This window comes from Amphiura filiformis, chromosome 6, assembly GCF_039555335.1.
Source record: "Amphiura filiformis chromosome 6, Afil_fr2py, whole genome shotgun sequence".
In the NCBI taxonomy this organism is placed as follows: Eukaryota; Metazoa; Echinodermata; class Ophiuroidea; order Amphilepidida; family Amphiuridae; genus Amphiura; species Amphiura filiformis.
Genome location: NC_092633.1, coordinates 69,611,764 through 69,634,960, shown reverse-complemented (window position 1 = coordinate 69,634,960; position 23,197 = coordinate 69,611,764). Strand labels below are relative to the sequence as shown.

General features: G+C 38.0%; 2 protein-coding genes across 2 annotated transcripts in view; both read left to right on the top strand.

Annotated features, from left to right (window-relative positions):
- Window positions 1-15,487, top strand: part of LOC140155938 (uncharacterized) — a 35,673-nt gene extending 20,186 nt beyond the window's left edge. Inside the window, exons 11-20 of the mRNA XM_072178966.1 lie at window positions 2,861-2,928; window positions 3,552-3,673; window positions 4,404-4,530; window positions 4,705-4,853; window positions 10,125-10,260; window positions 10,482-10,700; window positions 11,714-11,836; window positions 12,517-12,671; window positions 13,180-13,334; window positions 14,623-15,487. Coding sequence (XP_072035067.1) covers window positions 2,861-2,928; window positions 3,552-3,673; window positions 4,404-4,530; window positions 4,705-4,853; window positions 10,125-10,260; window positions 10,482-10,700; window positions 11,714-11,836; window positions 12,517-12,671; window positions 13,180-13,334; window positions 14,623-14,678 — 1,310 coding nt within the window. The 3' untranslated portion in view covers window positions 14,679-15,487. The remainder of the gene's footprint in view (window positions 1-2,860; window positions 2,929-3,551; window positions 3,674-4,403; window positions 4,531-4,704; window positions 4,854-10,124; window positions 10,261-10,481; window positions 10,701-11,713; window positions 11,837-12,516; window positions 12,672-13,179; window positions 13,335-14,622) is intronic.
- A 537-nt stretch (window positions 15,488-16,024) lies between these two features.
- On the top strand, window positions 16,025-16,402 carry LOC140154726 (uncharacterized). Its single transcript, XM_072177293.1, has one exon. It carries the CDS (start codon window positions 16,025-16,027, stop codon window positions 16,400-16,402), a length of 378 nt encoding a protein of 125 aa, XP_072033394.1.
- Window positions 16,403-23,197: the final 6,795 nt, after the last annotated feature.

Below are 23,197 nucleotides of genomic sequence, written 5' to 3'. Positions count from 1 at the left end.
CACGTCGAAAGGGGGGGGCAAAGGTTTTTGGCACGGCCAAAGGGGGGCAAGCGATTTTTGGCAGACCATTTTGAGAATTCACCCCGGGGTACACATAATTATTGCACCACCCCTAAAGAGGGCTGAAACAACAACACTGTTGTAAAACGTACATGCGTTTACAACAATAAATCAAGCAAGTTTTCAAAGTATATGATTTGTAGAATGAACTTTTGCCAACAATACCGATTCTACCTTTCTTAAAAGGGCATTTCGTGATTCACAGCATCATCCCCCACTTTTCCCAAAAAAAGTTGAGATTTTTATATCACTGGAAACCTATGGCTACATAAGGGGTGGTGCAATAATTATGTGTACCCCCCGGGTGGTGAATTATAGGGGGGGCAAAGATTTTTTGGCAGGCCAAAAGGGGGGCAAGCATTTTTGGCAGGTCGAAAGGGGGGGTCAAGCGATTTTGGCAGGTCGAAAGGGGGGCAAGCAATTTTGGCACAGATATTTTGGGCACCGTTTCTATATTACGCCCTAAAAGGCGTAGGAAAACGTTACGAACACGTTCAAATATGCAAAATTTCCTGCTCGCTGCCCTCGCATTATATGTTAAGACAATTTCAGGTTTTAAATTTGGGTTCCCCAAAATCTTGCATGTGTAAGGGGGGGGGGGGGCAAAGATTTTTTGGCACGTCAAAAGGGGGGGCAAAGGGTTTTTGGCACGTCGAAAGGGGGGCAAAGGTTTTTGGCACGGCCAAAGGGGGGCAAGCGATTTTGGCAGACCATTTTGAGAATTCACCCCGGGGTACACATAATTATTGCACCACCCCTAATGTTTATGTACAAAATATTTCTTGCAGATATCGTTTAGCAAAGATATCGTGAAATTTGAATTTTGTTCTGGTATACCACGAAAATACAACACATTGTCTATGGAGCAGTACAATACACATAATCATGCATAACTCACAAACGCAAAATCGGAATCAACTGAAATTTTGGGAATAAGCTTTTATCGTGGATATCTAATGTAAAATGTCATAAAAAGAGGATGCTAGGATCACGAAATACTCCTTTAAGTGAAATTTAATATCCCACTACGCCTCACAAAATAACTAAAATATGCATAATGCCTCGCGTACATGTACATGTAACTATAGATCAAAAGTTCAACTTCAATATCTTGCTCTAGTCCCGGGCTCTAGTGAAGAACTGCATGACGATACCAACATAAACACATACGTGAACATGGTGAAGTGACGTTGACAACACTTTCTAATGTACACTGCACTGCAGAAACTGAACCAGAAACCAGGAAGAGAAATATGTATATCGATATTGGACTTTTTGCTTGTGGGAGTACTGACATTATCACCTATAGACAGAAACAACCAATGATAAGCTATGATATAATCATACAATAATCTTTAAACCTAAATACAAGCATGACTTTAATACACTACCGAGGATGGTTGGCAATTACCGGAGGCGTTATCGTGCATTTAAGCATTGGAACTCTCTATACATTTGGTAAGATATTTACAAAAATCCATGATTTCGTTTTCATGGTTTAGCGGCAATAAACAGTACAAAAATATCTCTGGGGGGAGGAGGGTAAAATTAACGGGGTGCCGAACATTACTTGCCCCTCTCGATCTCGGCCGAGATTCTTTCATCCCCCGGGCACTTCAATATGAAATGGAAAGCTTTCACTTTCAGTGAGAGCAAAATGTAAACAAGAAATGTTTAAAAAAAAAAAAAAACGCCGTGGATAAAGTTCATGTTTCATAATATTGTACATTGAAAAGTACTTGGAATGTCGGTAATTTTGTGTGTGTTGCACATGTACAACTAACCGGGTAAGAAATATTGTTACCACCATGTACCATTACCAATGATATACTAGGAAATTCTCAAGAATTTTCATATTGAAATCTTTATTCAACAACTCTTCCTATACCTTTATACAGGAGCCAACCGTTGTTAATCCGTGATGAATCCACAGTCCAGTAGCGTATACGCGAACGCAAGGTTACGCGTACGCGTTACGCATGAGCGCGTAAAATTCGTCATGCCTGGAACGTATGCGTAAACATGAACTCTATTATGTTGGCGGAAGCAGCTAAATATTACCGCTTTATTCTTTAGTTTTATTGCCGATATCAAAAGAGAAATACCGCGATCTTTTTGTAAGGTTGAGTGGCAATGATAAAGGGACATTCCGAATGAAAAGAATCGTGTGAATTAGACATCTTTAGCTTGTTTCGTTAGTGAATTAGACATCTTTAGGTCATATTGGTTTAAATGATAATGTTTTGGATTTTTGGATTTTCTGGTCTACTTGCCCCGTTTCTCAAGAAGCTGCACTATCCTGTGCAAATTGGAATATAGAATTCTCGGGTTGCGCGCATCTTGCACAAAACATTAAGACGCAGAAATTTCCCGCCATGCAATGACATCATCGTATCAATTTGGAAAAATTTGTTATTTTTATATAAACAAAGGAATAATCCTACTTCTCCTTTTCAACTGCTATAATAGTTGACGCCCAGTTGGTGCAGTCAGTGAGGATGGAAGTAACAGATCGCTGGTTTGAGTTTCATTGAAACCGTGGAAACTTTGTTTTTCTTATTGCATTCCGATTCATGAAGCCCTCCCAACTTCTTTTAGACAAGAAAATAACGTTGAATGGTATAGTATTACTAAATAATAATTTCCTGAAAGGGCGGACAATTGTGCATGTCTAAATTACAGGTTATATTGTACTTTTCAGTGAATATGTGCTATTATGCTATATTGTTGCGTTTTCCGAAATTTTCTTCAATGACGCAAGTTTGCAGGAGATATATCGATACTTTTCTTTTCTTTTTAGGTAACATGTCCCCGTATTTGACGTCGTACATCCGAGAGCGATCTAAACCAGAAGATTTAAGATACCAGGTACATATTTTAATCAATCATGAGTCACAATCCTGATAATAACAATAACGATCTAAAAGAGGTTAAGTCACATCGAGCGTATTTATTGAGAAAAATTGCACAAAATTATGTGTTTTTCGTGATGAAATGACATGTTAATACATGATTATTTTTTACATTATTGAAAACATTTTGTTGTCATTTGGTTGTTTTTGCCATTTTCAAGTAGGGGGTCTACTTAGCATATCGCATGGTCTGCGTTTGACACTCGGCTACCTCTATGATAGCATAAGAGCTGTCGTTTCACTGGAGTGTTTCAGATCGGTTTGAAGCTGTTTGGCAATTCAATTTGAACTACTCTCTCTTCCAGTCAAACTTAGGCCTATTGCAGAGTCTCCGTTTGGTGGTTCTTAGGGTGCAAACAAGCAGTATGCTGACGATCTGCTCACACCGTTCAAGGAGACAAAACACGGTTTATTTGAATTTTAAGTTAAACATCTAAACACCCGTAAGAAATTTGGAGTTGGGAGTACAAAATTTGAATTCCATGGAGTAGAATCGTGTCAACACGCATCGTTACGAATTATTTGTTATATAGTTTTCTTTTGTTTGTTTGTTTGTTTGTTTGTTTGTTTACTTATCAGGATACATCAATTATCTTTGCGGTGTTGATATGTGGACAAGGGCTAATGATGCCTTGCAGTGGTTTTCTTCTTACTAAACTTGGACTCCGACTTACAACACTACTCGGAGGATGGATAATGAGGTATACAACGTGTTTATTCATGTATGCATATTAAGCTGATGCCTGGATAAATGTTGATCCGTGTGAATATTTATTATTATATTAATTTACTTTGGAGATTCATCATGCTTGTTACTGTTCATACATATTGATGCTTATTTTTTCAAAACCAGCAGCATATGAACCGAGACGCGTGCACCTACAACCTCGGCAATCTTTACTATCCTATAAAGCGATAAAAGGAGTGCCAACACTACAATCTCAGAAAATATTGTTCGAACACTTTAAAGGCCTTATTGGAAATAGTCCCCCTTCTACCCCCGTACAATGTTGGCATACCCAATATGCTCATCTTCACATATCTTCTCCCAACATTGATTGGTGGGGAAAGGGAGGGATATGCTTAAGATGAACATTGAGAGAACTCTATTATAAATCTTAGTTTCCAGTGACTCATATAGCGTGCGCGCTATACTAAGATGAACATGGGAATTACAGTGGGTGTTCGAACACATTTTTTCCGGGATTGTAGTCCCGTCACACGGTCCTTTCATATCATTCCACTAGTTTTGTAAAGATAATCTTCCATAATTATAAGCTTATACAATGTTACATAATTAACTTATTTATGTTCTTCAAAAACAAGTAACAGTAACATCAATAGCTACATGTACTTGGCAGTGTTTTTGGGAGATGTTGGTTGGGTGAACAGTTTTTTTGCTTTATAACCTCGTTGTGAATATTATTTCAGTGCTGGCATGTTGCTCTCATACTTGACGATACAATCATCATTTTATGTGCTTGCTATCACATACGGATTTATGGTTGGTGTTGGTGTTGGTATTGCATATACTCCGCCGCTAGTTTGTAGCATGAAGGTATGCTTTTAATAAGCGGTTTTAAGTTTTAATTTTAGTCCACCTATTACCATGATTACAATCTGATTCCTAAGATTTTAAAATATTTGTTATTTTGCTAAACCGATATCTTACATACAGCCAAAATATTTCATTTCAATGTAATCCAACTATTGTCTTTTCTCCCATTTAAAGTGGTTGACAAATAGAAAGGGTCTAGCGAATGGATGTGTGGTGGCAGGATTTGGAGGAGGGTCTTTCATCTTTAATCAGGTCCAAACAGCTTATATCAACCCTAATAATATAGCACCGAATATATCACTACCAAAACATCCTGATGAAAAGTAAGTAATTGAAGGAATTGTTGCACATTTTGTTGGCACGAAGGATTTCTTTTATAACTTGATACTGACGAGTCCCTTTAAGGGTCACTAGTACATTAAGGGATTTCAGAAGGGTGGATCCAGTGGCTTTAAAAACTGATCTTAATTGCGAACTAAATAACAGTCTGAAACCGAATCCTAGTAATGTGAATGATCTTTTGGATCACCTTGAGAAAGCTGCTACTAGAGTCCTTGATAAACATGCTCCTACAACCACAAGATCTCGTCGTGTATGCTCTCGCCCTCCGTGGTATAATGAGATCTCAGAGAAGAAAAGCGTAAACAACGTAGACTTGAAAGGAAGTGGAGGAAAAGTGGCTCTTCATCAGATAAAGAATCCTATTGGGAGCAGCATCTTTGTTGCAATAAAATGTTACAGGACTCTAAAAAGAGACATTTCAACGACGCCCTTTATAATGCTAGCCCAAAAGATACTTTCAGGGTCATTGGTATTTTACTAAACCAAAATGAGAAGAGTCTGCCATCATTGTACACACCTGATGTGCTAAGCAACAAGTTTGCTGAATTCTTTAATGAAAAAGTTGAAAAAATTAGAATTAGTATAAAGTGTAGTCATAGAACTAGTGTTAAGGATAGTAGTGTTAAGGATAGTAGTGATAAGGGTAGTAGTGTTAAAGATAGTAGTTGTAATGTAATTGATATTCCTCCAGGTAATGACTCAGTGTCCTCACTACATAGTGATGTTTTTATTCAAAATCATCTTGATCATTTCAGAGAATTGACTGAAGATGATGTTCGTTCTATTATTATGAATTGTGCCAACAAAACATGTAGTCTTGACAGCCTTCCCACCTGGCTGCTAAAGGAGAATATTGATATTGTTCTTCCATGTGTAACTGACATTATTAACTCTTCTTTAACAAATGGTATTTTCCCAGGTGATCTCAAACAAGCAATTGTCACACCTATCCTCAATAAACCCAATCTAGATTGGAACAAATTACAGAACTACAGACCCGTCTCAAACATCGCCTTCATAGGGAAGCTAATTGAGAAGACTGCAATTATCCAGATCAATGACCATATGCGTGCTAATGAGCTTGATGAATTATGTCAGTCTGCCTATAAAGAAAAGCATTCCACCGAGACAGCACTGCTCAAGGTGACCAATGATATTGCTAGGGCCATTGATGATAACAAGGCAGTCTTCTTAATTATGCTTGATCTTTCTGCTGCCTTTGATACCATTGACCATGACATTTTATTCTCTCGTTTAGAGCATGGCTTTGGTATCAAAGGCACAGTCCTACAGTGGTTCAAGTCTTACATATGTGGTCGTCAGTTTAGAGTATCTGTTGGAGGGGTGATGTCTGATAGGCATGTTCTTGAGTGTGGCGTACCTCAAGGCTCTATTATTGGGCCAAGAGTGTTTACAAAATATTCTCAGTATATTGCAAACATAATCCGTCTTCATGGTTTACATTTTCACATATATGCCGATGATGTTCAAATCTATATGTTTTTCCATCCCAAGATTCCTGGTGATTCAGCATGTGCCATCTTCAAGCTATCCATGTGTGTCGAGGAAGTTCGAAATTGGATGCTTTGTAATATGCTCAAGTTAAATGACTCCAAAACCGAGTTTTTCATTGCTGCCCCTCCACACAATATGCCCAGTCTCTCCAACATCAATATAAAGATCGGTGATGCTGAAGTAATTCCATCTGCCACCATCAGGAATCTGGGAGTTGTTTTTGATTCTACGATGAACATGTCTAACCATATAACATCCATTTGTAAAACAGTTAACTTTCTCTTGTGGAACTTGTCCAGAATTCGTAGGTTTGTCACCGAAGATGCATCCAGTAATGCCATGCGGGCACTAGTGTTATCCAAGATTGATTATGCCAACGCCCTTCTGTCTGGATGTAGAAGCAAAGACGTTGCTCGCTTACAAAGACTACAAAACCGTGCTGCCCGCATTATCTTCCAAGTTCCACGCCGTCACTCATCTTCACCTCTTTTTAATTCGTTACACTGGCTTCCAATAGACAAGAGAATTTGCTTCAAAGTGCTACTCTACATTTACAAGACATTGAACGATCTGGCACCACCCTACCTCTCTGATTGTCTGACCATCCGTGTTCCAACTAGGGAAGGCCTTCGTTCAAATCAAGATCTTACGCGCCTTATCATTCCTAAGACCAACAGACTGATAGGTGATGGATCGTTCAGAGTCTTTGGACCCAGAATCTGGAACAATCTTCCTTCATCCATTAGGTCATCTCCCACAGTTACTACTTTCAAACGTAGCCTGAAAACCCATCTTTTTAACCATTGCTGATTTTATGTTGTTTCTTTTGCATATTTTTGTTTTCTTGTAGTCTTTAGTAGTAGGGTAAGTTTTCTGTAAAGTGCAATGAACATTTCTTTGAAATTGCGCTATATAAATGCAGTTGTATGTATGTATGTATGTATGTCTTAATAGGCTGAAGGCCAAAATCACCTTTTACCCGAATTCACACGAATGCACAACAAAAATACATGGTTTGATTTAGTTAACAAAATCTAAGTTTTAGTTGAAAGTAAAATATGAATTGTACATGGCAACAATTGCACATACAATATAATCACACATCACAGTTTTAATCAGTACTTAGCCAGCAGTCTTCTTCTTGGTGATCATAGAGTTCTATTGCAATGTTCTGGACGGCTGATGTATATCTTGTCCTGCGAAAATGACGGCTGATGTATATCTTGTCCTGTGAAAATCACTGTTCAGCGAAGTCCACACTTGCATTTATAATCATTTGCGTATGAAATCCTCGCACAAAAATGGTGCTGCTTTCTCCAAACACTTTAATTCCTTGCGCAGTTCTCCAAACACTTGACACCTTGCGCCGTTCTCCAAACACTTTCCTGTGTAGTTCTCCAAACACTTAACTGCTTGCGCAGATGACAATCTCCACAAAAAGGTGTTTCTTTCACCAATCACTCTCGTCAGGCTTCTTTTTGCACTGCTTCACTTTATTGACAGATTTGTTGTTTTATATACCAGACTCCCGCAAGTCTTTCATACGCTCAATATCTCTTTCGTTGCTGTATTAAAATAGTACATTATTGGCTATGTAAACTGGTTCAAACGTACCTCTTTTTGAAGCACCAACACGTAGAAAGTTTACAAACTCTCATGATATTCTGCCAAGAGCAAACTAAAGTTTTCCATTTTATACTCACAATCTATCAATAGACCATTCTGCCATGATGTCATCATATCCATTTTACAATCTAAGGGCTTTTCCCAATGATGCAGTACAGAGAATGTGTTGAAATAGTGGCGATTTTCCAAGATTGTTAATAATTAATATTTGTCACGTTGTGCAAACGAACTATTTCACATTTTTACTAAGGATTTTTTGACACAATATATATTGTTGTGACGACAATTCGTCTTTGCATAATTGATTATAGTGCCGCAAGCCATGTGCATCGAGTGTATGCCATATGCATCCGTGCATCAATTGCACGCCGTCATGGCCGTGGGGAGATGTCAATGATTAGAGAATTGACTCACTTGTTGTTGGCTCTCATACAGTGTGGATGCAATCTTCTCATATCCTGATATGTTTAGTTTAGGCTCGTACGTGACAGCAAATTTACTGCTTGCCGTTCCAAGCACGTGAATTATATCAAATTCAATTATGCCGCAATATAACTCTGGTAAGTTTAGTAATACAAACATGTGTATGTTATGACCATGTAAAATCACAATATATTTCGTAAACGTAATTCTGTTCATATTGTTCTTTCGTGTTAGCCATTCCCTTTCCCGCTCATTATTCTTCTTCCTTTGTGGGACTCAAAATCCGGTATCTCTCTCCCCAGGTTTTCAAGGAATACCATTATCATGCATTTTGTGCGAAACTAGTTGAAAATATGAATACAAAACCCACCCAAGTCCATACGTTGGCCAAATTGAGTTAAGCATGGGAAGTTGTTGCTATGCACAGGCCTGTCATTTGTATGCATGAAAGAACAACTCAAATTCAAATCTGTGTCTATTGAGCATGTGAGAAATAGCATGTATGAAAGAACCACCCAATTCCGTGATTTGAGTCTTGTAACACATTGATTGAAATCCAGTATGTATAAAAGTCCACTTGTAACACATTCATTGCTGGAGAGTGACTTTTGATCAAATAAATGGGTTTAATAAAGGAACGTGTGTGGTTTATATTACATGGCAGAATGCTTATCAACATTATACATACCTGTGTGCTTTATTTTGTATTATCTTACTAGTGATAATCTCATTCCAACGTTGTTGTCTTTGTATATGATTCAAAAAACCACCCAAGTCCAAAATTTAAAATGAACCCTACAAGGTCCCTGAAATGCTAATCGTCATACTTTATACAGTTTAATCCACTCATTTGCACGTAACACTTACCATATTGATCAGGTAAATCTAACTTAAGGAATTAAAATGATACACAGGTTTTTCTCTCAAAATCACTTCCCATGGACTTGGGTGGCTTTTGTATTCATGTATTCAGTTCTCTGTCACGTTGTCAAATTTAAAGTTTCTTGGACTCTGTAAGACTTTTAGCAAAGAAGCTGAAAGAGTTCCTCGCAAGGAATGGCTTCACATTCCAACACCTGATTGACTGTCGGCGCGGCGCCCTGACAGACATGGCGATTAGGCCTGGTTTCTTTTGTTCAGAACAATGCATGCCGCCGGTGCGACGGTCGACCGGCGGCAGGGGTTTAAAGCCATCCCTAACTTGGTACACTGGGATTCTTTGTGATTTTGATTTTGAAGGATTTGTTTATTTGTTTACGGTATAAGACACCATACAATGAAATCTTTGCAAGTTTGTGTGAGGGTTAACCGGTTATGCACTTTCTACGAAATGAATTCTATCTTTGTCATATACGACCGAATTATTTGCATCTTGGTTGAAAGGAAATCGTGTCTACTACTTTGTACGAAAGAACAACATGAACAAAGATGTCAAGTTTTTGAGACTTCCGAATGTACCTTAATTATGATTCTTTTCCGGGAAGTAATACAATATTCTTTCATTTGTGTGGCTCCTGTTCCTCTTTTATATCACTAGTTTTCTGTATATCATTATGCAAAATACCAAACTTATAAGTCTCTGATTCCATTAGACATGTTAGAAAGTAGAATTACACAAATTACCAGGCGTGAGACAAATAGAACAACTCTTATACTACAATTTACTTTGTGTGTGTGTTCATTTTAAGGTATTTCGATGATCCAGAAGTTCTTGATAATGTACCGAATTCATTCCTAATTCTTGGAGCTATATATGCTGTGATGCAACTAATTGGAGTATTGTTACTTTTTGAACCAGAGGAACACCGTCATGACAAGATTCAGGTAGCGATAGACGAGTTTAATAAATGTGTTTAAAGAATACAACTTCGGGAAACTGATATGCTTCCATTTAAATATCGTAGTTTGCCTTACCATATTATTGTGCGTACATTTCTTATTCGGATGAAGTACCACAATGTGTATCTGAAAATCTTCTATATATACCTGTTGTATTCTATGTTCAGATTTCCCCCTGTAATATGTCCATCTTTTCTTCTATACAGGGTAATCTCCCCAGCAGTGAGAGAATGCCATTGATGAAAAACAAACACGAATATAAGGATAGTTCTGTTGGTCCGTCCATCAAAACTACATTGGATACGAAAGGATCTGGTCTGAATCTACGCCCGACTGAGGTTGTCAAAACTCGAGCCTTTTGGATTATCTGGAGCACATTTGCCCTTAATGCGCAGGGCTCGGTTTTTATGACTACGCTGTATAAGGTACGTTTGTTGATGGGAGATTTTCTCGCTTAAAACACTGAATATTCATGAATAAGGAAAACCTTTCAACATACATATGATCATGAGTATTCATGTATAAGCCATACCGACAGAATAATATCAAATACTTAAAGATTGAAAATGCGATTCTTTGATTATTTAAAAGCAAATCACAAAATGCAAATCTTTGTCAATTGTGTCAACTCTCATATATCATGATGCAGTCATGTCTACAGTAGAATTCACCACGAACTTTGCAGGACTTAAACCCCATTAAAAGCTATTAAACCAAGATAACACTCATTGAAAGCAGCTCAACTGATTAAATCAGATCTTCTCTGGTTGTGCACATGTGTCTGTTTTATATGTGCGGTATCGCAATGAGCTGGTATTATAGCTTCAGTTGGGTAACCGATTATAAAGGAAACGCAAGGAAACAATGGTATGTGGACCTTTGTTCACGAAATGTCTGCTTTTGTTAACCAGCATTCTTGAAAATGAGCAACATAATGATTGTTGACTTAACACGGTTTGGAAATAATTTCTTCATATTTTTGGTGTTATCTGTCGTTTACATATCCTTCCTAAAACACCAAAGTACGCATATTTCCAAACATCTAAATTAGCTAAATATTTAGGACATGTTACAAAACTATATTTTCTAGAATTTTAGAAGAGTACTTTTAATATTGGCCGGTTATTTTTTACACAGCGACGTTAACTAGGCAATGTACTATTACCTATAACATACACTAAAACACCAAAGTACGAATATTTCCAAACATCTAAATTAGCTAAACATTTAGGACATGTTACAAAACTATATTTTCTAGAATTTTAGAAGAGTACTTTTAATATTGGCCGGTTATTTTTCACACAGCGACGTTAACTAGGCAAATCCCCATACTTCTAACGTACGCTATTTGTAGAGGTCACGCGTCAATAGTAAGAGCACTATGTATTGTGTATAGGAAAACGGACAGTAACTGCAGTATGTCATGCTGCCTTTTCAGGCATTTGGTCAGACTTTTATATCAGATGATACCTTTCTAGCCTTGGTTGGCGCTTTTGGTGCAATTGGTAACGCAGGAGGGAGAATATTTTGGGGAATACTTGCCGACATGTTTTCATATAAGGTTAGTGATTAAAGTATATGGCGCAAAGACATTACCTAACTGTACTTTATTCCACGAAAGACAATATTACCTGAACAAAGAGTCAACACAATTAATGTCCAGGGAATCAGGGGGTGCACATCACTATGAAATCGGTGCAAGGCTGAGACTTTGTAGTAATGGGCATTCGGTGAGAGGAAAATGTGAAAAACATATGGGGTCTTTGGGTGAGAGACGCGGACTTTTGGACTTAGGGAGACATTGGGTAAGGACATGGCTTTTTTTTAATGGAACGTTAGGTGAGTGCCAAAATAGTCCCACAGACGTCTCAAAAATTTACAGCTTTACAAGTGGGGGAAAAAGATCCCGACATACCTACCCTAATTTTTTATGTTACCATGGTTACGCCAATCAAACAATTTTTAGGCCTAAGGTGTCTTTGGGTGACAGTTGTTTATAAAAAAAAATATGGGGTCTTTGGGCATGCTGGGTGATAACGATGCTGGAAAAGTGGGTCTTAACTCTTGATCTTAACAGCCTACATACGCGTCACCTCCAAAATGAGAGTCCCCGACCACAGGTAGTTCTTTATCGGGCAAATTACTTTTGCACTAATTAACTGTGCGTGCAATTATTTCAAGAATGTCTCTTGCATCTCTCTAGTCCCATCCTATATTAAGAATTTATTTTTATCCTTACAGACTGCTATGTTGTTCCTATGCAGCACATTTACAGTGTTTATGCTGATAATAATGACCGCTCCATATGGAGGGAAACCAATGTTTTTCATTTTGATTTTCATCATCTTCGTTATTTTAAGTGGTAATTATTCTCTATTTCCAACAGTTGCTGCAAGGTAGGTATATCTTTATGCATATAAACATTAAAAATATTTTTCAGATCTTTTAGACGCATTCTAAAGTCATCCAACCCCCATATTTTAAACATAACTTGGATCTTTGGTGATCATGTGCTAATTCATGTTTCTCCATCAACGGTTTACAATACAACCTTTTGGTTTTCTTCTGGAAACACAAACTAGGCCTAAATGTCTAAATGTCAACTCGGATTGTCTAAGACGAATATTGAATTTGACTACTTTTCTAATATCTGCTTTTTCTAGTAAGCATTGATGGTATATTGATGAAGAATATTACTTGAGAGTATTCTTTTCTTTAGAAGGGATGTTACTACGTTTAGTCGTTGGTTCCGTGTTCAAATAGGCACGCCTGTACTGTAGTGTAGTGAGTTGTAAGTCAGATTCAAACGGAAAGCTAACTCCTAGTCCCAATCCGTCCTGGTGCTGGCACAATCAGTAAATGCATTGACAAAGTTGGCACTAAACTTTTTGCATTTTTCACCAGGGCCTTCGGTACAGAGCATGTAGGCATCAACTACGGTCTCATATTTGCATCTAAAATTATCTCAGGTCCTATAGCCGTATTCTTACCTATAGTACTACAAGATGCTATTGGATGGAATGGGATGTTTGGTCTGATTTCTGGAATCTCCGTCATAAGTAAGTTCGTAAGCGCCTCGCCACCTTGGCTAGCCTCGATCATGTCGATATATAATAAAAGCTTGAACGACACTTTATCAGTCCGGAGGGGGAAGAGCGTAACTTAAGATATCAAAAAGAGATTTAAAATGTTCATTGTGTAATTTGTAGATGAATAGTAAATATGCCTACAAGTATAGTATACAAATATAAACTGCCATGAGAGGTTCTGGTTAAAACTATGGGCCCGAGGTGAGATCAATAGTACTATTTTCCTGAGGGGCGCAGCCCCGAAGGAAAATAGTAGGCCCTACTATTGATCTCAGCGAGGGACCATAGTTTTAACCAGTACCTCGAATGAAGGCAGTATATTTGTTTTATATCCTTCATTCATAGATTTTTTGTTCATTGATTGGTTAAAAGATTACATGAAAACTCCACCATGTTGCGAGAAAGGCCTAGGTAGGACCTATGCACGGTAGGCCAGTTTAGGCGGTCCATGTGTTCATGGTTTTTTAAGCTTACTCATTGTCAGTGTATATTTGTTCAAGTTGTATCTTCAATCCACTTTGCCTTCATTCATGTCATTCATAGATTATTTGTACAAAGATTAGTGAAAAGATGTACATGTAAAAAGATTTACATGTAGGCCTAAACTCGAAGGCCATCATGCATCGGGATAGGCCTCCGTACGCACGGCACTAGGCCGGCTAGGCGGCCGGCGGTCCAAGACTAGTCTCGCACTGTCAGTGTTTGTTTTTAAGCTTACCATGTCAGTATTGCTCTGAATCTGACTGTGTTGGTCCAAAACATATTCCTACACTAGAACTGGTAACAATTAAAATTAAACAGCTGAAATCGTGAATCTTCTTCAGCAGTAGCAGCCCACTCCAGCTTGATTTATATTTCGCCATTTTTGTGTTGTCGTTTCTCGGCAGTGACAAAATACTCTCATAGTCAATGTCGACGTTCAATGTTATTGTTATGCTTTATGGACTGCGACGTGGGTATGCTGCTATCCGTAAATAGTAAATATCCAAAAGTACTATTTACGGCTTGAAGGTACTATTTACGGACGTAAATAGTACTTTTTTGCACTTCCTCACAGAATAGTGTGTTTATTTTTGATCATGTGACACACTTTTAACCAATCAATGAACAAGAATCTATGAATGAAGGATATAATAGTTATTGTATGTTTTAAATCTGGTTCATTGTATGGTGTCCTATAACGCCACAATTTTGTGCTTCATTGAAAATATTTAAGCGTATACTGTTGAGATTCTTACTATTGTTTTGTATCTTGCAGGTTTTATATTAACCTTGACATTCAATGTCAAACGACCAACAGGAGAAAATATATGAAGAATAATAATAGACTTGATAGAACAAAGTTCCAACATGTGGAATTCCAAGCAGGGCTAGCGATTTACCTGAAATATATCATCAGATACTTGGCAATACCAGGAACCACATTCGGAAGTAGCATGCCGTCAAAATACACTAAACAGTGGTTTACTATGAAGTCATTTAGTCATGATAGAAGGAAACGGGTTTCAACATTATACGGGCCGTTCTCACTTCTCAGTGAACAACTCCAAATAAGGTTTGGGGTGTTCTTTTCTTTTCTTCGTCAAAATGTAATGAAAAAGAAAATGACGACCAATCGTTCATATAACATGATACAGATCACGCCATATACATTATGGGAAAATATGGATACCCGACTTGTTTCGGTGTTGGGAAAATTCATTATATTGTGCATTTTGTTATTTTTTTCTTGCTTCAAAACCGCACGTAATGTGTTAAAATATTAGTCGTTTGTTATTTCTTTTACAAGAATGGAGTGTTTTATTGTCTCATATGGACAACCAAAGCATAGTTTTTCCATCTGTTTAAAATATAATACTGCAAGGAAGAAACCAGAATGAAGAAATCTTTAAACAAACCACGGTAACGTAACGTAAATATCAAAATATTTGACTGAATAAATCAATATAGTACTAAAGTATTGTTAAAAATAAAATCCCATTACTTTTGTATACAACACAAACTTACCTTGTTTTTATTATTTGCCCTAATATTACGACTAGGAAGAATGTGTTTACTATTGTTGAAAGAGATACCGTAAAAAACTAAGCAATAATGGCCAACTGTGAATATCATGCCTTCTTCAAGTCCCATGAAGACATATTTTGTTTCTTTGAACAGGTTCATCTGGATTGTTGTTAAAATGGTTTTGAAGGTTCATTATATCAAATCCAGTAGTAAAAGACGGTATATTTACTCACGTATTCAGTGACGTTTCTATGATAATCTATCATCTTCTTCAGACTGGCAGCCCATACCACTGCTCACTGTCCTTTTAGCGAACGCAAGGATGAATGGCAAGCCATTAAACAATTTCAAGAGGAAGATTCTATTATTGTTCTTGGTGCCGACAAAGGCAGGGCTACTGTCATCATGGATAAACATGAATATGATGAAAAAATGCAAGCTCTCCTCAGTGATGAAAAAACATATGCTAAGTTGGACAAAGACCCTACATAAGACATGTAAGAAGGAACTGATTTATATTCTTCAAAGACTTGAGAAAGAAAATAAGATCAGATAGGAAGACAAAAAGTTTTTGTATCCAACTACAGAAAATGGTTTCCGTCGCATATTTCAGCTATGGAGGTCAGATCATTCGCCAATGTTTTGGTATGGCTATGGGGAGCCCTCTGAGTCCCATAGGCTGCAACATCTTCATGGAATGGCTTGACGAAAAGACTCCCATGAATTGCCGTCCCCGCATGTGGAAGAGATACGTCGATGACGTCCTAGAAATTATTCGCAAGGGTGAAGTTGACAATCTCACTGATCATCTTAATAAGACAGGTCCCTCCAGCAGCATCAAATTTACCAATGAACAGGAAAACCAAGGGAAAATACCCCTTCTTGACACTCTCATAATAAGGAAACCTGACGGTTCGGTTAAACTCTGCATTTACAGGAAAAGTACTCATACTGACCAGTACCTGCAGTTCACTTCCCAGCACCCGCTCCACCAGAAACTTGGTGTTATCACTCACGACCTTATTAGATAGAAGTGATACCATTGTCACAGAGGAGGATGACAAAGAGCAAGAAGAGCAACATATCCACAAAGCCTTGTCAATGTGTGGCTACCCCGACTGGGCTGTGAAAAAAGTCAAACATGACCAAAACAATCCAAAACTTAAGAAAACCACCAAAACCAACGAAGCTGACAAGTCCAAAGGCCTTGTTGTGGTCCCTTATGTTGCGAGGCTTACAGAACGCAATATGTTGGTCCACCCAAAGGACAAATTAGACCCCCTTCAAAAAGCTGAAGCAGTTTACGAAATCATATGTGCGGATTGCTCAAAATCATACTTTGGTGAAACCGGACGCTCGTTTGGTGTAAGACTCCAGGAACATCAAAAGGCCGGAGGTGCAAAAGTTTGAACTTAAGCAATACACCAGGGCGACTCGCAAATCCTCCATCGCGGATCAACAGAAATCTGCTATCACTGATCATGTTGTGGGTACAAACCACAACATTGAATGGGATCAGGCAAAAGTTATAGACAGAGAGTCGGACAAAACTACAAGATGGCTCAAGGGGGTATAATACCCTGATTTTCATCAGTACCCATCTTCTTTTTTTTTTTTTTTTTTTATGAAGTATATAAATATGTTCATCACCTCATGTCCTGAACTTATAAAATATCTCTACATACAAAGTGCTTTTAAACCATTTTAGAAAATCATTTTAGCCCTATATATTTTTTGTTTACTGTATCCTAGTAACTCAGATGTTTGTTTCATAACAAACCATAATTTATTCTATTCAACATGTCCAAGTAGAATACATGAATAGAATACATTAAATCCTTTGTTATACTATCTATAGAAATGTACTCACTGATTATAACACTGAATAAATTAAATAGGCCTAATATCTTCCACATAGACAATTTAATACTACACCATGTATGTATCTTCTATAATGTGTTGTTAGGAAAAGAGATTAAAAAAGGCTCGGTGAGGGCACGGTGGCTCAGTGGTTACGGCCTTGGACTCATAATCTGAGAGCTTGCTCGACGTGCGTGGGTTCGATTCCCCGTCCCACCACCGTGTTGCGCCCTTGGGCAAGGCGCTTTGCCTCGCTTGCCTCACCCCACCCAGGTGCAATGGGAAGCTGTTAGGGGTAGTCACAGTCGTTGTACTGATGGACCCTGCGCCACTTGTAGGCTGCAAACGTGGTTCCGACATATTCTAATGACGGCGGAATAAATGTAAAGCGCTTAGAGGCTGTTTACGGCATAAAGCGCTATATAAATGTCTACATTTATTTATTTATTTATTTATTAAGGCTATAAGGTCATCAAAGGTCAGGTTATAGGTCAATTGGTTCAGGTCAAATTCAGGCATCAATTTTGAATACATGTGATAGTCTGTGATATCATACATGTCATAATGAGGCATCAATTTTGATATTTTGTCTGTTACTGGATATATAATGGAAATGTGTGAGGTGGATATACTAAAATACCTTGGGATGTAAATGGTGAGTACAATTTAGATTGCCTAGTTGAGATGGATTGGGCAAATTAATATAAAATAGTTACCAAAATCACAAAAATGAAGCTTACTGAAAACTACCTAATATGGTGGTATAGGTGACAAAAAATACAATCTTTTTCAACATTGCTGTAGTGTGGTTGTGGTAACCTGTTACCTATGGCTTAATTAAGTTTCAGTGAAATAGTGTCGCAAGTTCAAAATAAAACATATAGCTCAACATTGAAAATAGAAGCATTTTAACCGGTTCGTTCCATAAAGCCATTGTTACTCCTGTTCTAAAAAAGTCCATTCTCAATCGTAATGTGCTTAGTAACTATCGCCCAGTAGCAAATTTACAATTTACTTCGAAGGTGTTGGAAAAGTGTGCTTCCTCTCAATTAATTGAACACACCAATGCCCATAGTCTATCTGAGCCTTTGCAGTCAGCCTACAGGAGTCAGCATAGTACTGAATCTGCTTTAGCCTGCGTCCATAATGACTTCTTGCGCGCCCTTGATGACCAAAAAGCTGTTATGCTGCTGATGCTTGATCTATCAGCAGCATTTGATACGGTTGACCATAGGATTATGCTGCAAAGGCTTCAAGATGATTTTGGTGTAACTGGTTCTGCCCATTGTTGGTATAGTTCTTATCTTGAAAGTAGATCATGTCAAGTTTTTGTTTCTGGTGCATATTCAGAAGACCTTTACATGGAATATGGCCTTCCACAAGGTTCAGTTACAGGACCTTTGGGTTTTGTTTACTATACCCATGTTGTTGGTAGAATATTACGGTATCATGATGTAAAATATCACATTTATGCTGATGATATTCAGATATATCTCACCCCTGATCCCAGCATTCCTGGTGATGTCCAATGTGCCCTTTTAAACTTTCTAAGTGTGTCGCCGACATTCAGCATTGGTTGATGGTGAACAAACTCAGGTTGAACCAAGACAAGACGGAGTTTTTCATCGCTTCTTCTCTGCATCATCAGAAGAGATTGGAAAACATCACTCTTCTTCTGGATGGTGTTGAGATATCTCCGTCTATGTCTGTTCGGAATCTTGGGGTTGTTTTCGATCATCACATGTGTATGTCTGATCATGTAACTCAATTATGTAAGTCTGTCAACTGGCTGATAAGAAACATATACAGAATTCGCCCATACATTGATTATGATACTTGCCATAATACTGTTAGAGCTGTCATTATATCACGTCTTGATTATTGCAATGTGTTACTTAATGGTATATCAAAGAAAGATCTCAATCGTTTGCAGAAGTTGCAAAATAAGTGTGCACGTTTAATATGTCTCAAACCAAAATTTGAGCATGTTACCCCTCTCTTGAACCAACTTCATTGGCTCCCTGTCAGTGAGAGGATTGTATACAAGACGCTGCTTTATGTGTTTAAATCTCTGAATGAGCTCTCTCCCCAGTACTTAACTAACTGCCTCACTGTGAAAAGATCATCCCAGAGCGCAATGAAGACCCGCTCGGCAGATAGTATTTCCTTCCTTGTGCCTCGTTCTAAGAAGGTTGCTGGCATGGCTGGGGATAGAGCTTTTTCAGTGGCAGCTCCACGTTTGTGGAACACCTTACCGGTTCATATCAGAAATGCTGCTACTCTTGAATCATTCAAAACTATGCTCAAGACATATCTTTTTCCATAATGTTGTTTTCTGTATTTGATCGTGTTTGTTGTTCTTTTTAATATGCTTGTTGCGCTTTGTAGCCACAGGAAAAGGCGCATTATAAATTATGTTAGTTAAGTGTTGGTTAAGTTCGTTTATTGATAGTTGTGGAGCACCAAGTTCATGAAGTCATAAAAGAAATCAGGGACCACTTATTCCCATTTTACATATCAACATTATTTCCCTAATGTGTTAGCAACACATATCCAAAATTTTAACGAAATCCGTTGATAGTAAGCTTTCCAAAATGAAGTGATGTACCACCTTTTGGCTTATACCATTAGAAGCATGTACGCTTCATTGATACCGATGCCACCAAGATTTGACCCTTCATTTTGCATACCACTTTGTTCAATTTCTTTTCTCATTTCTTCACAAAATGCAAAAATGCAAAAAATGCAATGGGTGTAGTACCCCTTAAGGAAGCTATCTGGATTAGGAGGAGAGGTGACAATATTCTCAATAAAGACGAGGGGCCTGCAAGTTACATAACATCTTTGACCAACTTATCACCACGCCCCCTATGGCGTTCTCCAAAAGAACAGTGAGCAGTGGTATGGGTTGCCAGTCTGAAGAAGATGATAGATTATCATAGAAACGTCACTGAATACGACTACTGGATTTGATATAATGAACTGTCACTTCAATTACTATACCGTTCCAGTTGGTTTATTACATACACGGCTATATCAGCATGACCGTATGCATGTGAACTCAGCCTGATCGAATGAGCGTATTTCGTATAGCGAATACCGTACACCGTATACAGTACACGTCTATGTGATCGCAGCCTTAAGTCTTAAGTGAACCGCTTTAAGGGTATACGATGTATTGTTGGTCGAATTCAAATATTACAGATATACTTTTGTAGGTCCTGTGGTTCTTGAGTTATGTTGTAAAGAGGGCTGAAACAACAACACTTTTGTAAAACGTACATAACTCATTAACAACAATAAAAGTTTTCAAAGTATACATGGTATATGATTTGTAGAATGAACTTTTGCAAAACACCAAAGTGTTATTTTTCAATAATATATTGATTCAGATAATGAAAAATTGTTTTTGGCTGCTTCGACCAACAATACCTCGTATACCCTTAATACACTTCTAGTGCCCGTTTCTATTCATCGTTATGTATTCTTCTCCCGTGCATTATTTTCGCGAACTACCCTTCACAGCCCAAATTATATAAACCTGCACGCTAAACAATGCATTATCTAAAACCTGCACGCTAAACAATAGATTCTAGATAATACGTGCACGCTCAAATACTAGAAATACTACTTTCACATAACCATAAAGTAGAGTTAGGTGGCGCTTTAGACACAGAGATCACATAACTATATAATTGTCTGTTCGATATATATACCAACAAAAAAGTACGAATAGTTAAAATGGTATAGTTACAAACGGTGTTCTATAATATACAATTACCGAATAAGGTGCAACTCGCTAGACTTGAGTCCAGTCCTCGTTTACGGAGTTTAGAATTAGGGTTTAGGGTTGGGATAGGGCAGTCTTGTAATAAGACTAGTAGAGTTGCACCCTTGCAAATATCATTGTCATAAATTATGATTAATGACCTCAAATAAATCAAACATCAAATGAGAATAATCGAGCTTCTATTAATTAAAAGGGCCAAAAACAGGTGGATCATAATTATACAAGATGACACCATTGCAAAATATTCAGCATTTTACAAATGAAATACATGTAGGCCTATAGGCCTATCTAAAATAACATAGCCGGGCCCGGGATACACACACTAGCGCATAATATCATGATCATGCTTTATAATACCATAGGCCTTCAAACACATGTGTTTGAAGGCCTATGATAATACTGAACAAATTGTTAAATCCCAATGTCGTGTGTTTTAATATAAGTAGTTCAAATTATAGAGCTATAAAGTCCAGTTGATATTCACCGTATATAGTACTAGTCTGACATCTAAATCGATCGTTTCCAACTGGTTCAGTGCTCTCTGTGTTCGAAACCACGATATCAAATGATCACAACATAAAGTCAAGTCAATTAAACCCTGCGTGAATAAGTTACCTAAGTATGACGTATGGCGCAATCGATACCATTGATTACAGGGATTGATTTTCTTTACCAGTTAAATGCTACGTAGCTGGTCAATGTCCTGACGGTGTTTTTAAAATGTAAGATATTTTCCCTAATATTAAAACTAATATAATGAATGCAGCAATTAATATTGCCTATTGTTTTAATAGGCCTACACTCAAAGTGTATGACGGATAATGTACTCGTGCAAATGCATTCGTCAAGATAATTGCACTTGCCATGGAGTTATTGCATTTAGCTTTCGAGCCTATCGGCTCTCAAGCTAAATGCAATAACTCCACGGCGCGTGCGATTATCTTGACGAATGCATTTGCACTCAGTTCATTATCCTTATCATACGGTTACCCCACTACGCCTCACTAAATATGCATAATATACCTCGCATACATGTACATATAAGGCTGAGTTCACATAGAAGTATACGGTATACGGTATTCGCTATACGAAATACGCTCATTCGTTCAGGCTGAGTTCATATAGGAGTATACTATGTGAACTCAGCCTGATCGAATGAGCGTATTTCATATAGCGAATACGAGTATGTCAGTTTACCCATTTTCTTCGTCTTATCAAATGCTTGTAACTTTACTTCTTGAGTTCACATTGCATTCAATGAGGTGTCATAATGTGCAGAATTAGATAGTGCATCTATTAAAAAATGAATTTGCCCACATATGGTTTAGGTTTTAAAATTTGGACGGTATACGCTGCACTAAAATCGAACACGCGCGATTCCCACTATACTATACTATACGCAGGTATACGGCCTTTTCGAATAGCTCTTATGTGACCCGGTACTATGAAATTACCTTGCTCGATTTAATCTATACGCGTGCACCTGCAAAACGTGCATTGTATACCCGAATAGTATACTTCTATGCGATATGTGACCCGGTACTATGAAATTGCCTTGCTCGATTTAAGTATATACGCGTGTATCTGCAAAACGTGCACCGTATACCCGAATAGTATACTTCTATGTGAACGCAGCCTAACGGTTGCAAAGTTCAATAGCTTGCTCTGAAAATTTACCACACTGGCGACCCAATATAAGGGAGTGTTCCGAAATACTCTGGTGGGGGAGCTGGAAAATATGTAGGGGGTCATAAATTTTAGGAGTTCTGAACAGGGGGGTTAAAAAGTTTTAGGTGTATGAACAAGGGAGGTTAAAAAGTTTTTTGGCACGTAGAGGGGGATGTAAAGATTTTCGTGTTTTGGGCCCAAAATACGGGGTAAAATTGCGAAATTTTGCGCTTTGCGATCACGAACGGGCCCATCAAATAGCAAAACACACCATTTCGGCAGTAGCATAGGTAGGTCTAGGCAGGGAGCGGGAGAGTGCCCCTCTGAAAAAAGTGCCCTTCTGACAAAAAATGAAAGAGAAAATCTGGAGAGCAAAGGAAAATTCTCCCCGATCATGGGCCAAAATAGTGTAAAATACAATATGTTTGCACGCTGTGTGCGCACATTGTCACAATAAAGGCATTTTCAACCCATCATGGGCGGAAAACAAAATTTGTGCACGCTTTCT

Excerpts from the sequence above, each read along its gene's own strand:
- LOC140154726 (XM_072177293.1), top strand. The coding sequence starts at position 16,025 with ATGGGGAGCCCTCTGAGTCCCATAGGCTGCAACATCTTCATGGAATGG.